The sequence below is a fragment of the Podarcis raffonei genome, chromosome 5 (assembly GCF_027172205.1).
Source record: "Podarcis raffonei isolate rPodRaf1 chromosome 5, rPodRaf1.pri, whole genome shotgun sequence".
NCBI lineage: Eukaryota > Metazoa > Chordata > Lepidosauria > Squamata > Lacertidae > Podarcis > Podarcis raffonei.
The window spans coordinates 31,715,182-31,736,564 of NC_070606.1; the positions used below are offsets into that span (position 1 = coordinate 31,715,182).

The following is a 21,383-nucleotide window of genomic DNA, read 5'->3' on the forward strand; positions in this document are numbered from 1 at the left end:
CGTGGGCAACAGAATTCCAACAGAATCCATAGACCAGACTTCCAACACTCACCGCTGATCACATGAAACTGCCTTTTACTGAACCAGACCACTGGTCCGTCATTACTTATTCTGACTGGCAAGTCGGTCTCAAGCAGGACTTTCCTCAATACCTGCCACCTGACTCTTTTATCTGGCTGATGCTGGGGTACCTCTGCATGCAAAACATGTGCTTCTCCAACGCACTGTGACACTCCCCCCCCCCACTCACTGATATTTAGGTTTCTAATAAAGTTATGATGTTTCCATAAAATATAATGAAGTTAGAGTGGATTGGAATTGAGTAATTCATAGAATCCCAGACCCGGAAGGATTCCCAGATGTCAACCAATCCAACAAGCTGCAACGAAGGAACCTCAGCTAAAGCATCCATGACAGATGACCATCCAACCTCTGCTTAAAAACCTCAAAGGAAGGAGAGTCCTTGTTATTTGGGAATAACAACTGTATGAGTGTAAGATAGCGTAGACCACAGTATCAAAATGCAGCCCATCCCAGTAAGGTCCCAAATGAAACGTTCACTAGTTCTTTCTTTCTCAAGACAAGAGTATACACTTTAAGAATGAGAAATGACTCATGTTTGCACAGATTGTTAAATACAGTCATACCTTGGGTTGAACGTGCTTCAGGTTGAGCGCGTTCGGGTTGCACTCTGTGGCAACCCAGAAGTGTGTTACTTCCGGGTTTTGCCGCTCGCGCATGCGCAGACGCTCAAAATGACATCATGTGCATGTGTGGAAGCGGCAAAACGCGATCTGCGCATGCGCAGATGTGCAGTCGCGTCTTACGTTCTGTTCAGGATGCAAACGGGGCTCCGGAACGGATCCCGGTCGCATCCCGAGGTACCACTGTATTCAATTGGCATGGTAACAAACAGCATCAGAGTAGGCTGCGGAGATTGGGACTATACTTTTGGAATGGTGATGACATGAGATGAAGGCTCTGCAGAGAAAATTCCTCATGGGAGATGGACATAAAGCTGCGGAAGTGACGGTACACTTCATAAGCTGCTACCAGAAACTAAAGATGCTTCGACAGAATGTGCTAAAAGTCATGCCACTGCTAAACATCCTAGGGTTTAAAATTAGTGTAGCATAATGCACTCTACCGTGCAACTAGTACTGCTGACTAAAGCAATTTCTTCATCTTGGTCCAAAAGGGTTCTGGGAAGAAATTAGCATATCTAAATGTTCAGCAGCTGTTCACCACTACAACTTTGCTCAGCAATAAATAAACCACTAGAAATGAAGGGGGGAAATGTGCAAAAAGTTGCCATGCTTCCTTTATTTTGTTTCCTCTTTTAATGCTTTAAAATTTGCAGCTTTTCTGTTCTCAGCACCGCTGTAAGTCATAGCACGCTATCTTAACAACCAAAACAAACCAATTCCTGTTCAGTTACTCTGTTTTCCGACTGTATGATGGGACAAGAGAACTCTCCTCTAGCCTGGCAGATTATAATTCCTCTAGGAAGTCAGATGTTATTGCCAAAAGGTATACTAGGAAAACTGGTATAGATTCTTGGTATTTGGTACTGTGCTGGAATAACTTGCGCAGATGCGTGAAAGCATAGCCAAACCTATTCGGGTGGCGTCTGGATAACATGGGAGTGCTCCAAATAGAGTTTGGATAAATTTACAATGAACAGCAAATATCTTTTGTGAACTTTCACAAAGCTGATCTGAGAACTAAACTGAGTCAAAGGGGGTACTTGCCACCTTAAATGTTTGTAGATAAATAGTGTAGGTTAGGTTGGAATAAATGTTTGGGTTAAGATGAAGCAGGCTGATCAGCTTATCGTAACTGGAATCCTACTCTGAAAGGCAGCAAGCAGGAGCTCAAGATTAATTGATATTGGCTCAAATAATATCAGTCATTTGAATCATTAGGTTGTATCCAAACGGCTGTTGCATGTTGTGGTGCTGGAGATCATATGCAGGAGAAAAAGGGCTTGTGAAAGTAGTATATGGTTTTACTGCAAGACACAGCTTTTAATGGTACACTCTACGTTTCTAAGCACATTTTCTAGGCTGAACACCGTAAAATTTACTGCCAGTTAAACATGCTATGGACTGTGTTGCCAAACTGTTTGGACTAGTGGCGTTCTCAGTCTGTTTTTGGATCCAGTATACTGATTACGTAATCTCAAAATTCCTCACCCTAAAAAACAACAACCCTGTGTGGATGCACCACAGAAGTTACTCACAACCCCTGTTTTAGTTTGAAAGAGATACACATGAAAAAGAAAATTTCTATTAGGTAAAAGTGGCTAAGAGATGGCCAAAAATGGGAAGTATTCAAAAGGAGAAGCTTTGCATTAACATTCTCTAAACTTGTTTGTTCCTGTAATTCTATGAGCATGAAAACACGTAGGCTACTTCCCTGTTGTCATTACACAAAGCATAAAATAATTTAGAGACCATGAACACAGGCACAACATTAATAATAGTTAGAACCAGAACATAACCTAGATGTCATGTTATCAAATATGTGCGAATCTACTGCAAGGGAGGCAGGTGTTTACTTCACTGACTTGCATTTCTCCAGTTATATCATCCAGTGGAAATCAGCACAGAAAAACAACGAACCCCAAAACAATTATGAAATGCACAATAAGCCAAGGACATGTGTGAATGGTGGACTGTACATCTTGCATTTCTGGTGTGGAGGAAAAATAGCTGTTGGATAGAGCAGCCTCCCAGCTTGCATTTCAATACATGAGAAACTAGACCATCAAGAGACAGATTATGAGTTTCAGGAGCAGTTAAAGCCGAATAAACACTCATTCTAGTATGGAACAGGGCAGCTATCTCAGGTCAACCTGAGATAAGTTATTAGTCACCAGGTAAATCAACAGCCAGAAATTCTCCTATCTGGAACCAACCCTTGAACTGGAGTGGAACCAGCCTGTTGGCACTTAAAATCAAAAAGGTGGCACCTTTTAAACCGAATCTCCCTATCTCATAATACTAGAGTCCGGGGTCATCCACTGAAGCTGAATGCTGGGAGATTCAGGACAGAAGAAAGGAAGTGCAGCTTCACAAAGAGCCTGGGCTGAACGATGGAAATGGCTCTCACAAGTTGTAGCAATGGCCACCAACTTAGGACAGCTTTAAAAGGGTATTAGCCAAATCCATGGAAAATAAAAGTTGTCAATGACTACTAGGCACGATGGTGGGCACATCCTGTCACTGCCATCTGCAGGTGTGCCTTGCTGCTGTTGCAGGTGCGCCACGCTGCTGCCACAACCCCACCCCTGCCTCCTCCACTGTCACGCCCCACTGCTGATGCAGGTGCATCCATGGAAGAAGTGGCAGCAGGGTACGCCCATGGAGGAAGAGATGATGGATTTTGCCTCAAGAAGCAAAACTTCCTGGGCTAGCCCTGGGGGGATAGTGCTGTAACACTGTAGGTCCCACCTATGGGCTTCCTATAGGCATCTAGATGGTCACAGTAAGAAGAGGATGCTGGGTTAGATGGGTCTCTGGTTGGATCCAGAAAGGATCTTGCAAACCTGGTGCGTTGTAGGTAGGAGTAGCAGAGATAAGAAACTCTAAGGTTAGTAGAGCGCTGGTGTAAATCCTTTCCAGTTACTTTAAAAAGGTTCCACCACTGTGCCTATATAAAAGCAGTATTTAACTGACCAGCATATTTATATATGTGTGAGAACTTGTTCTGCTCTACCTCCAAGTTCTAAGAGGCAACACAATCTGGATATCATGAATGTATACACTCTCTGTAATAAATGGACAGATCATTAAAATTATAATGTGTGCTTGTGTGACCTTACTGTTAAATATGGACCATGTACTGAATCTGACAACACAGTCTTTTCAAAATAATCTTCGTTTTAGAACTAGATGGAACGAGGCAAATCTACCCTGCTCAGTTTTTCATGGGACCTTTATCTCACAATAAGTGTATTCAATAATTCTCAAGATCATTGCCAATTGCATAATGTGGCATCGCATCATCACCACCACTTACCGAGAGGGCTGGGTTGCCTTCATCCTCCACAGTGACCACCAGCTGGTAGAACTGCTGCCTCTCACGGTCTGGAGGGGAAGGGCGGGTGGCGATCTCCCCAGTCACTCTGTCCATGCGAAAGGTCAGTTCCTCATTCCCTTGAGTGATGTAGTAGGAGAGGACACTGTTGAGGCCACTATCCCTGTCAGTTGCTCGCACCTGAGCCACAGCGGTACCTCCACCCACGTTCTGTGAGCACACACACAAAAAGGAATATTAGTCTGGCATATCTATATCTATGCATACTTCTCTAAAAATGGAACTGTGTCATAAAAATTAGATTGGGATTTGGGATTAGGCAAAGACTACCAGATGGGCGGGGTATAAATAATAAATTATTATAATATTATTATTATTATTATTATTATTATTATTATTACATCATCTTCCTACGGCAACAGATAGACTAGAACTGGTTTCTTATTGGAGCTCTTGTTGTTCAGTGTGGGACCCACAAGCAATTTGAGAGCATTGGCCATTTCACCAAATCAAGCGTTCTCTCAACCTGTTTGAGAAGCCACACGTTGGACAGAGGCAACAGTATTTATGTCTATTAATTTAATCTGGATGGCACAACAAGCAGGGCTCTGCTGCCTAAACCCAGAAGCACATTGTCAAATAATATTCTCAAGTAAGTGTCTATATATGTTGCAGAATATGAGGGGCTGTTGGGGCTAGAACCAGATCTTCCTTGTGCACAAATAACTCTCTTCACAGAAAGCCAGCAAGCAGAGAAGCTTACCTCATTAACGCTAACGTTGTATCCATATGGATTTGCAATAACTGGTGGGTTATCATTAACATCCAGTATATTCACTCTTAAGGTGTGTTCTTTCTTGCGAGGTGGGACACCTCTGTCAGATGCTTGAATCTGGAATGTAGCACAATATAATCAGGAGAAAAGGTCAAAGCCTTGATCAAGCCTGTTACTTAACTGAAATGAGAATGGCCTAAATAAGTAAACATGTCATAGCAATGAAGCTCTTGGATGAGCTAAGCCAATCTCTCCCACACACCCCCAATCACATATTTACCTACTGGTTACTTTATGGAACCTGGAGTATGTATGTGCATTATTTTCTATGTATAAATAATGTATATAATATGTGAGAGCTGTTTGTACTTTTCCTGGAATGCTCCATTATCTCTTGACCAGGAGCCCTCAGACATGAACTTCTGTTAATTTGGCTAATATACTAATTTCTGAGTCAGCTCTACCAGACATACAATTGCCTGGCAGACATAACGTTGCCTGTTCCCTGGCAGAAACAAGTTCCCCTAGCCCTGAGCTACATTCCCCCATTCATCTGTTGCTCCTGAGGGACTTTCTCTCCAAATATTCAGTTGTGCATGAGATATACGAGTCCTCAGCATGTCTAGTAGCACCACACACAGAACAACGCAACACAAGAGACTGTTAAATAGCTCTACTTTGATGTAAGATGAGTAAACAGAGAAGCAGAAATAATTGCAGTGAACAATCTTAAGTGTGGTCTGATGGTGATGGATACAGCCTGGTTTGACAATTAGTATTACTAGAGAATCATTTTGAACAGAAGAATGTAAGTGGTAGGCTGATCCACCTCTTCCTCTGGTGGCAAGTTTAACAGGTGCCCAATGGCCACATAGCTTCACACTACTTAAAACGGCTACAGGAGACGGTGTGGCCTTGGGAATGTTGCTATCCCAAGCAAGGATGGTTGTGTACATAAAATTCCACTTTGGAAGCAAAGTTGGACAAAGTAACATATATATTTTTTGTAAAAAAACCCAACCCAAACCAAACCAAAACAGGAAGGTTGGAGCTGGAGGCTATGCGATTGTTCTTTGGAACTGCCGCTGTGAAGTTCAGCTCTGAGGCAAACAACTGCAAGGAGTTACAGTCTTACTAAACCAATTACTTTGGCAATGAATTCCAATTTGTGTCTCAGAACAATTTTTAATATATTCAAATAATGTAAAATATATTGTTCTGAGCACATTTATAGTTCAGAATACAAGGAATGCATTATTATTTTTTCCTTATACAGGTGTTATTGAGGCAGTAAGTGAAATAATTGGTCACACTGTAAACATGCAGATGCTGCAGTTACAGAGTCTAGACAACAATAAGTTGGCTAATCACATTTGGTATATAAAGCGGCTTGCCTGGATCTGGCAAACGGTGTGATTGTGCAGCAAGCAACTTGGATGGTGGGCATCACTAAATTACCTTTAAAGTGTAGTGTTCAATCATTTCCCGGTCCAATGGTCTGGCCACAAACACTTCTCCATAGGTATTGTTGGTTGTACGGATTTCAAATGCCCTGCCTATGTTTCCTGATACTATAGAAAAAGTCACCTGTAAAAAGATATTCATATATACAAAAATAAAAAATCAAAAAATCACAATGATGGCTGGGAGGTTTAGGGGATCTTGTAAATTCCATAGGAGAACAGTAGATCTAGAAATTCATAATGATGCGTATGAAAGCACCTTTTCAGACTGAAACTGCTTGGGAGGTTCATAACAGCAGATCATTTCAGGCAGCAAATTAAAGAAAAAACACACCTCACCTTAAACACAGAGTGCTTCCTGTTTAATACAGAGAGGGCTTCCTTTTAGTACATTGTGGTGGTGAGAACACTGCCATCTGTTTTTTTCAGGTCCATTGTCCCATCTGTCAGCTGTCAAGCAGCCTCTCAGCACCAAAGGAACTTGTTTAAGATATTGTTTTTCCCCTAACATCTTTCAGAGCCATCTGCTCCATCCATTGCATCTTAAGAGTCCAAGTTATATTTAGTGCTAGTGATTTCACCTTGCAGGCAGGGAAACCCTACCACTGAAGATCAGGGCCTTACAGGAGCCAGTTCAAAGAACTGAGGGAAGCAGAAGGGCAAAGGGCTCCCATGATGCGAAGTGGGACTCACAGATCAGAGGAGGTGGACTCTGCTGAGGCCAGAAGACTTCGCTGTTGCCTCCTGATAGCAGTCAGGACAACTGGCAATGGCAGCAGCAGAAGTTTGCTTCTGTATAGTCCCTTCAAGATGGTAATATGTGAATTGGCCCTGAAGGAGAAACAGTGCCTATAGAGAGACTTTCTGGGTTGCTGGTAGGATAAAGTAGCCATTTCACGTGTCTCAATGGTTGCACCAGAGCTTTCCATCACCAAGAAAGGACAGTGCAGAACAAAGGTCTCTGACAAAATCCTTACACATTTGTCAGGTGCCCCCTGGTCTACCCAGGCGCTAGCAGTGGTGGGCTTATGATCCCAGCTAATCCCATCTGACCTCAACAAAAATCTTGAAATGAGCTACACCTGCTCAGTCTTTCAGTGGATAAGAGCAGCCCAAGAGAATAGCAAAATGGTGTGTCCCCTCTCGCTCCCAGTAGAAGTTCTTTATGGATTTCACCTGGATAGCCTTTCTCAACTAAAGGCAAAGGGAGTCGATAATGTGTGTGTGTGCGCGCACACACACACACACAAGCGAAAGTGCTTTATATATACTTGTGCTTAGATGTCACATATGGCTGTGTGGCTCAATCTACAATATTTCTTGTCCCTCAGAGAACAACCCTGCACTCCAACGCTAGCCAGAAACTAGACCGTAGATTTTTAAAAATAAATGTCAGCTTCCCCTTTAAAATCAAGTTTATAGATTACAAGGACATGGAGGATGCAGCTGTTTCAGAGCTGTTATTTGTGGAACCCAACATATCTCCGTGCTCTGATGACGCCCTATGTAAGACAACAGAAGCTTTGACGAGCAGGGTGTTATTCATCAGTCTATGAGGCATCCTACATTGCTGTTTCTGAATCATGCGTAGGGCACATATATCACTTGGAAAGGATCACGAGTTTAATCCAAAGCAGGAAGTATGCAATAACAATAAAACTAATTTGCCATCACAATTAGGGCAAGAAAACAGGGTTCACCAATTATAGTTTTGGTATATTGCTAACTCACTACGCAAATATCTACCATTCACCTTCAAAGTTCTTACACAAAAACTAATGTTTCCTTAATTTTGATGCTATCCCATAAGCACCAAATTAGAATAAGCAAAATGTGACCAACCCACCACATCTCAACACCCTTTTGCTGACTCCACAGTAACTGTACATTTTGAAGCGACACAAGCATTGCTACCTGCCCGTTGCTTCCTGCATCAGGGTCCCTGGCCAAAACCAGAGCAATTCGACGTCCAACAGAACTGTCCTCTGCTACGCTCACAGATGAGTCGGAAGTAATGTCAAACTGTGGGCTGTTGTCATTCTCATCCAGTATGGTGATAGTAACCTGTCCAATGGAGAATGCAGATATGAATAAGAGCTCTGTCTGTCTGACTGTCTGTCTCTCACAGACACCAGTACTAGAGCTGGGGAGAAACAGTGATTTAGCCAAAAATTCATTAGATTCACCTTATAATTTGAGGAGAAATGATTTTGTGAAATTCTTCCATGCAATTTTATTTCTCCAAATTGTTTAACTGGTTCTTGAAGCATTGCCTATTCCTGGGAAGCATACTTAACACTTAAAGAATACAAACTGCTAAAGGAATGATCCATCCATTCTAGAAAAGTATCATCCTTTCTGTATCATCCATTTTTTAATGGTGGCAGCCATTTTAAAAACATCTTAGAACAGGCTTTCTGGAAAAAAGGCAAAACGATGACCACTCTTCCCGCCCCAGAAATTCACCCTACTCCCAAAATATTGGTGAAGCAAAACAGCCCATTCTGAGGTTGATGAAACGGCTGAGCAATAGTCATTGTCCATGCAGTATAGCCCTACTTTCTGCATAATCAGAGCAAACAGAAGGACCCTTGCATTTATAGCTTGAATTGAAGCTGCTGCTGCAAAGGAATGCTTATGTTTGCAGCAAGCCCCACTTTGGGGTTTGGATAAGTGCAGATCCCAGCCGGCTTGCTGTAAGCCTTGATCAGCTGCTCAGCACTTATGACTCCTGGCAGGCACCAGCTGCACTATGCAATGCCCAGTGGAGAACTACAAAGCACAGCCAATCGCAGCTGGCTTCCTATAAGTGCCAATCAGTAGTTTGGCACTTCCAGCAAGCTGGCTTGGGGCAAGCATCAGCTGCACTCCTGACGTTGGGAACTCAGTAGCGCAGCCAATCCCAGTCAGCTTGCTATAAGGTGTTTACAGCAAGCCCACTGCAATCAGCTTCACTACTGAACTCCTGGTGGGGAACTCTGTTGTGCAGTGAAATCGCCACAGGCTTGCTGTCACTGCCAATCAGCTGATGACACTGACAGCAAGCCTTGTTTGCTAGGCAACAATCAGGAGAACTTGAAGGCTTCTGAAAGTTTCTTGGTAGCGATGTCCCCACTTGTCCCTCACCTGATATATAAGATATGACAGATGGGCATGGTTTGGGGAAATTTGCACCACAGGCCAAAAATGGGCCCTTTGCTGGGTTTAAATGGTCCCATGGGCTGGAGTTATCTCACCCCCTGGGCTAAGGTATAATGTCTACCTTAAGAGATGAAAGCCTTAAACTGAAGAACTAGGTCACTGTTTCCTAAACTTGGGTCTGCAGCTGTTTGTTGGACTACAACTCCCATCGTCCCTAGCTAACAGGACCAGTGGTCAGGGATGATGGGAATTGTAGTCCCAAAACATCTGGAGGGCCAAGTTTGGGGAAGCCTGCTCTAACACTTCTATATGGCTGGAAGAACTAATTCAAGTTTACTCAGAAGCAAATACCTCTCTGTTCAACAGGACTTACTGTAAACATGGACTGGGTCGTAGGCTACATGTGCATTCAGGCACTTCTAATATAGTGAGTTCCTCTAATCTTCACAACCACATTGACAGAGGGAAGTGGAAACCTCCCATTTATTATAGAGGCTCTGCACAACACCTCACTGGTGTTGACACAAGAGCCCATTTAGCAATAAATGTAGCCCAGAAATACATGGAAATTCCAGCCCACAGTTACATTAGTCAACTCACACAGCATCAAAATATTCTCAGAATCACTTTGCTGTGAGAACTGTCGTCAGTAGCTCTTTTTTTTTGTAAAGGGATCAAGTTATTATGGATGTGCCTCAGCTGCAGTCTTGAGTCCAAAATCACCCCGATAGTATTCAAGCTGTGTTTTCTGTCATTAGCTAAAGGAAATGCTGTCATGTCTAAAAATAACTGTGCATGCACACACACAATACACAAAAGGAGGAGAAAAAGAGGAAGATGCTTATATTTATGAGTCTTTATTTACCTGGTTAAAGGTTCCAGCTGCAGGGCCAGGCAGCATGGCCTGCTTCTAGAGGGAGGCTGAAGCCCTCTTTCTGCTTCTTTTAGGGCAGGCTTCCTCAACCTCGGCCCTCCAGATGTTTTGAGACTACAATTCCCATCATCCCTGACCACTGGTCCTGCTAGCTAGGGGTCATGGGAGTTGTAGGCCAAAACATCTGGAGGGCCGAGGTTGAGGAAGCCTGTTTTAGGGTGATTTTTTAATGCTTGTTGCATGCTTCTCCACTTCAAGAACAAGCAGCTGCTGAAATGAGTGGCCACCTGAACAGCCAAACCTGTCTCCTCTAATCCACCTCGATTCCTTCCATTGTTGACTCTCTTTTGGCCCATTTTTTCCAACACAACATCACAACTTTTCCCAAACCTTTGTTCAGAGATGTGCTTTATTATTATTATTATTATTATTATTATTATTATTATTATTATTATTATTTTGTTGTTGTTGTTGTTGTTGTTGTTGTTGTTGTTGTTGTTGTTATTATTCCTTCACCTATTCCATCGCTGTGTTGTCTCACTTAAGACTTTGGGAGCTGAGTCCCACTTCAAGTAAAACTTAGGGGACTGAGGAGGACTGCAGAGCTTCGTGTCTGCACAAAGCCCAATTTACTGTTTCTAAATTCCATTATACCCAGAATAGGCTGGGATGGACATGAAAAGATCTGAGAGGAAAATGTCCCTTCCCTTCCCTCCACTCCCCTTTCATTCTCAATCCTAGGGGGAAAACGTTGCTTAGAAGAGTCATAAACGAGTTTGTGAGGCATTTATGCTCTAACTGGGTGCACATTCTTAGGGGCAGCAAGTCATTTGTTTAGTGGACTGAACAAGGCCTGCCTGGCAAGATAGAACAACCGTCTTCTTTAAAAGAATTTAGAATGCTGGGACTGGAATGTGAAGGTGTTATGTGAGGTAACTGCATAGCTGAGAACTAGCTGTCTCAAAAATGCTAGGGAATTCTAAAGCTTGCCTGCACTTCAGAATCCAATAAATGGCATTCCTCAGCTTGCCTGTTTTGCACCCTATATTTGCACCCCACATGGAAATGTATAGCAACAGCTACTTGCTTGAAAGCCACAACAAAGGGTCACAGGCAACAACAAACAAAGGAAGGATAAACACAATGGAGGGGAAGCACTCTTACCTTCTGTTGGAGAGAAGCATAAAATAGGATGGAGAAGAAGAAGAAAAACAGTTATTAGATTTAAATCCTTTTAAACAATGTGGTTTGAATTCAATGCTTTGGGAAAGGTCAGCTGTAGATGCAATGTAACGAGGCACAGATGCAATGAAAGGAAAACACAGGTGAATCATGTCCAAACTCTGCTTTGCCAATATCCCTCAATCATCTAAGATATGTGGCATCCTCAACTATTTTGTTGCTAAGTCTCTCAACCAATTGAACACCAATTGTCTGTCCAGGAATATCAATATATTCTGACCTACAACGCCCCCCCCCCCCGAGAATTTGGCCCCTGGAAGCTCTTAATTGCCCCAGGGAGGGAAGCTGCAATGAATGTTAACATGAAATGTGGCAAGCCCAAGATCACTGGGTGCAAGAATGTCTTTCACCATAACGGCATTTATGATGTTTATGATGTTTTTAACTGCATTTGTTTTAAGAGTGTTGGATGCTTTTGCTTTGTTTTTTGTTTTTACATTGTGACTCTGAGCTGCTTAGGGACCAAGGGTGGGATATAAACTCAGTCAATCAATCAATCAATCAATCAATCAATCAATCAATCAAACATGGTGGGAATCAGTGCCAGGAAGGAATGCTTGCCACAGCAAACGCCTGTATTTCGCTAGAGGTGCTAGATTCATATCTGAAAACTGTTAATTTTCTGTACCTCGGAAGTTGAACATTTTGGCTCCTGAACGCCACAAAGCTGGAAGTGAGTGTTCCAGTTTGCGAATGCTCTTTGGAACCCAAACATCTGACACGGCTTCTGCAGCTTCTGATTGGCTGCAGGAGCTTCCTGCAGCCAATCGGAAGCTGCGCCTTGGTTTCCGAACGTTTTGGAAGTCAAATGGACTTCCGGAACGGATTCCATTCGACTTCCAAGGTACGACTGTATAAGCTATCCTGGGGAAACAATAAACTTTTCCTGGGTGGCGGCGGGACCTAGCCTTGGAAAGACGAGCCACCTCAACACTGTCCTACTCTACAAAGCCAAAGGGTTAGAGCAAAAATAGCTCACCACAGTTGAGTCAAGCTTCGGACCACCGTCATCTGCAACAACAGTTAGGGTGTAAAAATCTCCTTTCTCTCGATCTACCTGTCCTTTGACTGTGATCACACCCTGCCAAGGGAAAAAAAGACACACAAATACATGAATTCCCAACGCCAGAGTATGATCTTAGGTGAAGGAGGTCCACCTGTAAACTACTCACAGTGATGCCATTTATTTTGAACAAAGACAGAGCCTGAGGATTTGTATTGGGGTCAAACTTGTACGTGATCTGGTTCAGGTTATCGATGGAGCGCGCCTGGACTCGGAGGACTTCAGATCCCAGGGGGATGTTCTCTGTGATCACTGCTTCATACGTGACATTCGAGAACTGCACGGCCTCATCCAGTTCGTTGAGGAGGCTGACATAAACGCTGCAGAAGCCTTGGTTATGGGGGGGTGCTTGGTCCGTGGCCGAAACATTCATCAGATAGCTGGTTTTCGTCTCGTAGTCCAGATAGTCAATGGTGGTAATGAGACCGGTGCTCTCGTCGATTTCAAACTTCCCCTCAGAACCTGAGATGATTTTGTAATTCACAAGACCTCCGTTTCCTAAGGGGAGAAAGAACACAGTCAAAGGTGCAAGACACAAGTAAGAAGCCACGAATCAATTGCACAGTGCTCAGGGATGAGAGTTCAAAAATCCAGACAGGCGCTTAAAAGCTTACACAGCAACTTATAAGGAAAAAATAACATATGTACTTCAGCGTATCTCAGGATTCCCCTGGATATATTTGATATATTTGGCTACAAACTTGTCGCATTCAGGACTTAAGTTCAGCATTAGAAGGAGCAATTGTACTCCTCCCCCAAGAATAAAGGCAACACTGACAAGCAAGAGACCACAAACACAAATCATGGCGTGTCACAATGGCTTGGGGAAAAAAAGGATGACTATTCCATGCAGTTTCTGTACCCGTGTCTCGATCTGTTGCCCGAACAACTGCAACAGATGTCCCGATCCCAGCAGTCTCACGCAGTCCCAGCCGGTTATATTGCCTTTGGGTAAATACCGGCACTTCATCGTTGACATCTTCCACGTACACTATGACCTGGGAAAAGTTAAGGTGCAGTTAATTTATTTGCCTGGAATCTGTTCTGGAGAAAAAGCAGTGACACTTGATAAGGAAGAAGAGTCTTGATGTGGACACCACAGCACAGAATTATGGAGTTCTACTGGACCCAAAGATCAGTTCCATGGTGAAATATATGACCAGTCTCTCATGCCTCTTCATTACAAACAGAAGCAACCTGTGTAACAAGCAGAGAGCAAGTGCACTGCAGGAAGCTATCAGCAAAGCAAATATCTCCAGGTAATCAACAAAGAATAAAAACAAAGCAAAGCCCAGCCTCCATAAGGGGGGAATTCCTTTCTGCTGCAGATTGCTGTAATGTGCCACTGAATATCTTGTCTCTAGCTGCGGCAAGTGCTGTCGCCCCAAAGGAAAGGAAAACAGCCGATATCATAAGAATCTGATCTTGGTGCAGTACAACTGAGGCAAGCTGTGTAGAATTTTCCATTCTTTCAAAATTGTAAATTCTTACTTATTTTTTCTTAAGCAGGTAGGCACATATTGGTTATTTGTAACCAAAAGAAAACAATTAAAATAATTAAAATGATAGAAAAAGAAAGAAAAAGCACAATCGACGGCCCCCTATCAGAGAAATGGTATAATGCTGCCATAAATTAATACTTTTTCATTTTTGTTCTCTAATAATTTTTTGCTAGAGGTTCAGGATCAAAAACTCCATCTATCATCGGGGTTAGCTGGCAGGCACCAGACATTCCATACCTTGCTTGCCAGAACCATCTGGATATTATGAGCATCATTTGTGTGTGTGTGTGTGTGTGTGTGTGTGTGTGTGTATATATATATATATATATATATATATATATATATATATAAAAGTTTGTCAAACCTTAAACAATTTCTCTTACTGACTTTGACTCTGCCTCAACCATATTTTATACACTCACTTTTCCATAATCGTTAGAAACCAGACCTGATTTAAGCAAGTCTCTTTGCTCAGTTCCTCCCAATTCCCAACTTTTATATTCCATTCCATTTTTCAAGACAGCCGCTAGACCCTCCCTAATGTCTATTTCCAGCAGGTGAATTGATGTTTTTGCATATTAACATGGCAGTAGCTAATTAATTAGGAAGAATTTAAAGTCCTAAAAAATGGATCAGGGTAATCCTGTGTGTGCTACAGCAAGGTAATTGCTAAAACCATGCTGCATAATTATAAGGGCAGGGGGAGCTGGGATAAAGTTGCCCAACACACTTGTGATTTCTCTCATTCCATTTGCCTTCAGCAAGTCTTTGGGATTATGAACAGAGGTATAACCCTGATAGTGTCCATACTCACAAAATTCCATTCTGAGTGTAGCAGAGTCATAAATGGCTGTCAAAAAGAAGTCTATTTGTCGTTAAATGGATTCCACTGACATTTGGTAAGGTCAAGAACTATTAGAAAATCTATTTCACCTGGACTCCCCACATTTTAGCAGGTTTCTCCTACCACAGAACCCACAACAGAATACACAGGATGCACAGGGAATCTATGAGGGCTTCTGCAACATTTTTAAGTGAAGGTGAGCTGTTGTGAATGTTGAGGATGAGCTCCCCCACCATGTCTCCAAAGCACTATGCAAAAATGGGGTCACCTGGCATCACTGAGATGTCAGTTCCTTGGATAGGTGGGTGAGCTCTGCCCACCAGTCAGAGTCGGCCCATGGTGGGTGGAGGAGATGCAATTTCCGACCCAAGGGTTATCTGAATGCACTGTTCTCTTCTAGATCTGGGGAGGTTCATAGGCCTGAGTAAACACAGGTCCACAATAACTCACCAAGTTAAGTCCCTGCCTCAGACCTCAAGGTTTCTGATTCAAACTGTGGGATATCACTGTGTTATGCATGTGCTGCTTTCAGAAATTCTTTATGCATTGACTTTGTTACTTAATTCATTCAGAGGAGCAAAGATATTAAACAAAGAAGTGCTCAAAATGTTATTACCCATTGGGAGAACAGTTTGCAAAAATTTATTTTCTGCGGAACTTATGCATTTATGTGCTCAGCATTTGATACTTTTTAAAAAAATTGCACTCTAAAACACTTTGCAATATCCCACTGATCTTCACCAAACTGTAAACCTGATTTATCAAAAGCCTTATAGCCAGCTCCACTATAACCAACAGAAGATTGTAATTTCCCTGTGCCGCCTTGTGGAATCTTGAAGAGGCATTATTACCCTAACAGAGCTCCTCATGGGTCCTTGTTCACTATTGTAGGCTTCCACTTCAAGGACGTGGGAGGAATTGCGTTCCCTGTCCAAGGGCCGTAAGCCTCGCATGACCAGTCCACTGCTGGGATTGATCCGGAAGTTGTTGTAACTGTTTCCTGTGGATGAAAAATAAAGACTACAGAAGATGACACTATGTCTTCAGTTTGAAGACTTAATCTCCATTACAGGATTGTTTCAGAACAGGGAGAGAGGTGGATCTATTAACACCAATAGGATTATGAATTTATAAAGAAGCCAGTATAGCAATGCTACATATAGACTAATACACTAAATTAAATGATTATGCACATCCTCCTACCCTTTCAAACAGGCCTCTTCCCAAAGTTGCTTTTCTTTTTCTATTGAAGTTCCCGCAGGGCTTTGTTGCATACATGTTAATGTACCATGCAAGTTTGTCCCTTAGGTCACACATGCCACTTCTAACCTTGCTTGTTCATATTGTAGCCAGTCCTTTATCTTTACCAGCTGCTTACTTTTTGTTTTCCCTCAACTCCCTTTTTCTATCCCTCTCCTCCTCACACCCCAAATCCATCTCAAAGTTCTTTCCCCCTCAGCTTCCAGCTAGGCTTTCTATTGGCTAGGGCCAAAGTTCTAGCTCCAGGGCATTAAATTTCTCTTTTGAAGTCATACTTCATGTATCACAATCACATCCTTACAGATTTACTTGGAAGCAAGTCCCATTATCAACTGAACTTACTTTCAAATAGGTATGTTTAGGATCATGACTGTGGAGTATTAGATGTTAAGACAAGCTGATGCAACATAAGCCATTTCCTGCAATATAGTTAATCTTGAGGGTTATGAAGAATGAATTGTCAAGTTTTAATGGTACCAGGAAGTCAGATATATTAGAAGTATAATTCCCTAGGATGTACGTTTCCCAATAATTAAGTTTAAAGCCCAGAAAATGTGGAGCAGAATGCATAAGGTTGCTGATGTTACGGTAAGGATGAAAACGATCAATAAGGTTGTTCTAGTTACTTTATAAGTATACTGTAATTTTTTTTATCATTAAAAAAACACTATCCATTTTCTTTGCTTACCTTTGATAATCCTGTACCACACCCGGCCATTCACACCTTCATCTGCATCTGTGGCTTTCACCTTTGAACAAGCAAACAAACAAATGAAACAAGCAATAAGAGGCTACATTAATACACAAAGCTAAATCATGGTTTGCTTTACCACAGTTTGTTTAACAAATCACGTGTCATCTCATAAACAAGAACATAAGCCATGGCTTACTTCTTCAAAGCTTGGTTTGCTTTCCAGCTCCTCTCGCCTTGTGGCTTTCTGCTTGGCAAGTGTCTGGGGTGAGCAAACAAACATGGCTGAGACACAATACCAGGCCATGATTGGTAAGCTGACGATTAACCATGGCTTCACACTGCAGTTTGTTGGCAGGAAACAAACCTTGGTTCATCTACTGGACTAGTTTCATATGCTCAAACAAATCATGGTTAGGCTAAACATATCACAGGTTACCATTATTTGAGAAACCAGGCCATTGTGTCAAAGTCCAACTATTCAACATACTTAGTTTTAGAAAATATATAACAGTGTTTCTACTCCCTGTCCAGTCACAGCCCACCCAATTTCAGAAGAATACTGAAATCAAGCTTCTAAAGGTAAGCACCAGAACTGTGAATTCTCCTTGGAAATACAATAGCACCCACTGCAGTTATTTGACAAGTAGTGAAACATGCTAGTGTTGGTTGGTGCCATTTAATGATCAAGCTCTCTGTTAGATTAACCGAAGCTACAAAAAAAGTCTTCAAAAGTCGTTCACAAGGGTGGATTAAATGCCTGAAACCAGATTTGAGATGGCTCCAGATAATCAGCCTCAGTCAAAAGTGCCTGGAGTAGCACCACAACCACCTGCAGTGGTTTTATATTTGAGTATTCAGCACCTTTAACTTAGGTTGAGAGATACAGAACATCTGTACAGGGTAAAATCCCAGCTCAACCTTGAAGCTTGCTGGGTTTATTTTAATTTTATTTAATAAAATGCACGTACACTTGATTGTGAAAAACCTCAAAGCAGTTTACAAAACCATGAGTGGTGTTTCTTAAACTATAGTCTATGGGCAAGAGGAAAGCTTTCTCCAGAACGGTGACAAACACAGGATTCAAATGAAGGGTGGTTCCAAAGAGTGAACATTTTTGGGTGAGATTCAATCACGTACCAGCAAATTCAGTTTGCATAATGTGTTGGGAGGCCTTGAGGAATACACCCATTCCCCCCCACAAAAAAAATACAGGACTTTTTGAGATAAGGAAAGTGACGAGAGAACACACTGGGAAATATGGGACACTTGGCTTTGATGCAGCAGCATCTAACCTCCCTGCAAACAGATCAGAATGAATGCTTATTAAACAGCTAATGCCATCTAATTTCCCTACAAAGAAATCAGGATGAATGGTCAATGAGCAGGTTAGCTGGAAGCACTCTTAAGTTTCTTCCAGCACTCCTTGCAAAGTGAGGGGGGTAATATGCATGAGTGAAACAGGGCTGCCTGCCACAAATACTTGCACTGCTGTGCTGAGTTCTTCTATTCCTCTCTACAATATGTAATACAATTTACCTCACGTCCTGATGTCCCCATAATATGCATTTCCTCATTCCACGTTAGAGCTAATTGTGTGGAATGGGGAAAAATGCACAACACGGCAACAGCAGGAACAGAGTAAGTTGTGTCTATGTTACCGAAGGGGAGAACAAGAATTCAACATGGGGCGTTTGGGGCAGTTGTTCTATTTTATTTTATTTTATTATAATATGCAGCTCTGCCCTGAATATGGCAGGTGAGGGGAAAGGGATGTGTTGCTAGGTAACAAACAAGGAGGTTCCACTGAGAGTCTTCATGGACAAATATCTGAGGGCGGTTTTGGATGCTGCTGAGGAAGTGCTAGCTAAATACAGTCACTTCTGTAATCAACTGCCAATGCTTCATGAAATGTTCAAAGAGGAACTTATTCAGGCTACAGATGTGAATCCCCATCCCCGGTGAAAATTCCACTCTGAATATTAGCAAGTGCTGCCAGCTGAACAGAGATGAGACTGTGTTATCTCCCCAGCAATGTCTGAAGCCGCTATCAGTGGCATAGAGCACACACAAACCCAGCAATGTTAGGCCTTTTCTTTACCCTGATCATTTAGTGATTCAGTTGCACAGGCATATATAAAGAGCCAAGTTTTAGTATATGTGCTGCTGAAGCGATCACATAAGGAGCCAAGTTTTAATCCAAAGGTCCTTCAAGCAAGCTAATAGGTGGTGGATGTAATGCAAGAAAACGCAGCGGTGTCCAAAGAAGAAGAAAATCACAACAGTGGGAATACATAATCCAACAAAGTTGAAGGATTACTGAGTCCTAAAGCAAGTTATTATCTGTCTTAATATTCCCTCTGAAGCTGCTGCTTTGATGGAAGTTACTACAGCCAGCAATCACTGTCAGAAACTGGCTCAGAACTTGAGTTATTGCATAGTTCAAATAATTTCATGGTGTGTGTATATAATGGAATATCACTTGATACTAAAGGAAACACAACTCAATGGTACCCTCTGGCGTTCTTATTGCTTATCGCAAGTGTCTTCTTCCTTGGTGACACTGGAGTGTCTTCTTCATTGGTGACACTGGAGTCATGTATATGAGCCCAAAGAATAATGCACTTGCTGTAGGCAGCCTCTGCTACAAGCATATCACATATATTTCTTAAAAAGCTAGGGAAAAATAAGAACACAATTTATTAACACAGCAGAGTAATTTTTAAAGGAATGCCAAGAGTGTCTTCTAAAAGGGTGAAGTACATTTGTGCCCTCTGCTGGATTTTTTTATTACTTTAGAAAGTTTGAATTTTTGGTGGGGAGACTCTGTGTGTATGTGTGTGTAGGTTGAAATTCCAGCATATCAAATGAGGGAAATCTTAAATTCTAAGCCCTAACAACTGGATCAATGTAAGTGACCGCCCGCGCCCCAAATTTAAACAATACTGACCAGCCCTGAATGAATATCTCTCTGCAGTCACCAGCAATCCTGAACATGAGGATCACAGATATGGCCAGCAGAAATCCCAGTGATTGCAAAGGCTATAATGGTGGTACCTTGTTAAATACTTTGTATTTGTCTATTTTAGATGTATGCCAAAAACTTCTCAATACTGAGTTCATCAAGGTCCATTAGGTTTTATTTCCCTTGTCCACCACAGGCTGAAGCTGACAAGGTGCAATTTTTCCTCCCCATCATGTGCTGAAAGGTGCAAAGTGGTCCCAAATAGCAGCAAATCAAACCACATTTCCCACAACTCAGTTATAGGCCTATGGTAACTCCATGGTGACATTGTAAGGGCTGATTCACATTTTACTTTTTGAACTTCAGTACAAAATGCATCCAATTTTAAATAGCAAAATGCACAAGAGATACTATATATAATTAAATGGTCAACTTTCAGGATAATAAACAATGAAATAGTAATTAGCAATTACAACCCTGTTTTCATGTTTATTGTTGACTGTTTGATTTAAGATGAACTGAAATAAATATTTCTGATGTGTATAGCAGGCTTTACAATCCTAGCCTCCATGGGGCTGTCCCTGAATACGTTTGGCCCAACTCATAGCCACGGACATGCCTTAGACCTGGTGTTCACCTCTATGGACATGGGTGATCTGACACTAAGTAAACATGAAACAAAAGAAGTGCCATGGTCGGATCACTTCCTGGTGCAACAGGACTCTGTGACCCTTCCCCTCTGCAGGGAGCTGGGACGAATTTGGATGGTACATCCTCACCACTTAATGGTTCCAAATGGCTTCCAAAGAGTGGTGGGGGATGTTTTATCCCATGTTGATGGCCTTTCAATTAATTCCCTGGTGGCCTGCTAGAATGTGGAGTTAACCAGGGCTATTGACTGTCTGGCTCCAAAGCGCCCTCTCCAACTGCTTGGAGCCTGGACGGCCCTGTGGTTTTCCCCGGAGCTTAGGGCGATGAAACAATCACTGAGACGGCTAGAGTGCTGGTAGAGGAAAACTCATTCTGAATCGGACCGAACACAGGTTAGAGCTCAACGCCAAGCCTACCAAGTGCTGATAGCGATGGCAAAGAGGTTATCTCCCGCCTGGACCACTGCAATGCGCTCTACATGGGGCTACCTTTGAATGGTGACCTGGAAACTACAACTAATCCAGAATGTGGCAGCTAGACTGGTGACTGGGAGTGGCTGCCAGGACCACATAACACCTGTCCTAAAGGATCTTCATTTGCTCTTAGTGTGTTTCTGAGCACAATTCAAAGTGTTGGTGCTGACCTTTAAAGCCCTAAATGGCCAGTATACCTGAAGAAGCGTCTCCACCCCTATCATACAGCCTGGACACAGAGGTCCAGTGCAGAGGGCCTGCCTTCTGCTGGTCCCTCACTCCAAGAAGGTTACAGGGAGCCAGTCAGAGGGCCTTCTTGGTAGTGGCACCTGCCCTGTGGAACGCCCTCACATCAGATGTCAAGGAAATAAACAACTATCTGACTTTTAGAAGACATC

The 21,383-nt window shown here is 42.4% G+C and overlaps 1 protein-coding gene across 5 annotated transcripts in view; it reads right to left on the minus strand.

Annotated features, from left to right (window-relative positions):
* Window positions 1–21,383, minus strand: part of CDH23 (cadherin related 23) — a 391,169-nt gene that overhangs the window by 81,127 nt on the left and 288,659 nt on the right. For all 5 annotated transcript variants that reach the window (XM_053388502.1, XM_053388507.1, XM_053388501.1 and 2 more), the window contains exons 28-36: window positions 16,894–16,954; window positions 15,797–15,945; window positions 13,462–13,597; window positions 12,709–13,097; window positions 12,516–12,617; window positions 8,194–8,343; window positions 6,275–6,403; window positions 4,805–4,933; window positions 4,024–4,251 (exon numbers count right to left, since the gene is read on the minus strand). In XM_053388502.1, the coding sequence (XP_053244477.1) occupies window positions 4,024–4,251; window positions 4,805–4,933; window positions 6,275–6,403; window positions 8,194–8,343; window positions 12,516–12,617; window positions 12,709–13,097; window positions 13,462–13,597; window positions 15,797–15,945; window positions 16,894–16,954 (1,473 nt within the window). The remainder of the gene's footprint in view (window positions 1–4,023; window positions 4,252–4,804; window positions 4,934–6,274; window positions 6,404–8,193; window positions 8,344–12,515; window positions 12,618–12,708; window positions 13,098–13,461; window positions 13,598–15,796; window positions 15,946–16,893; window positions 16,955–21,383) is intronic.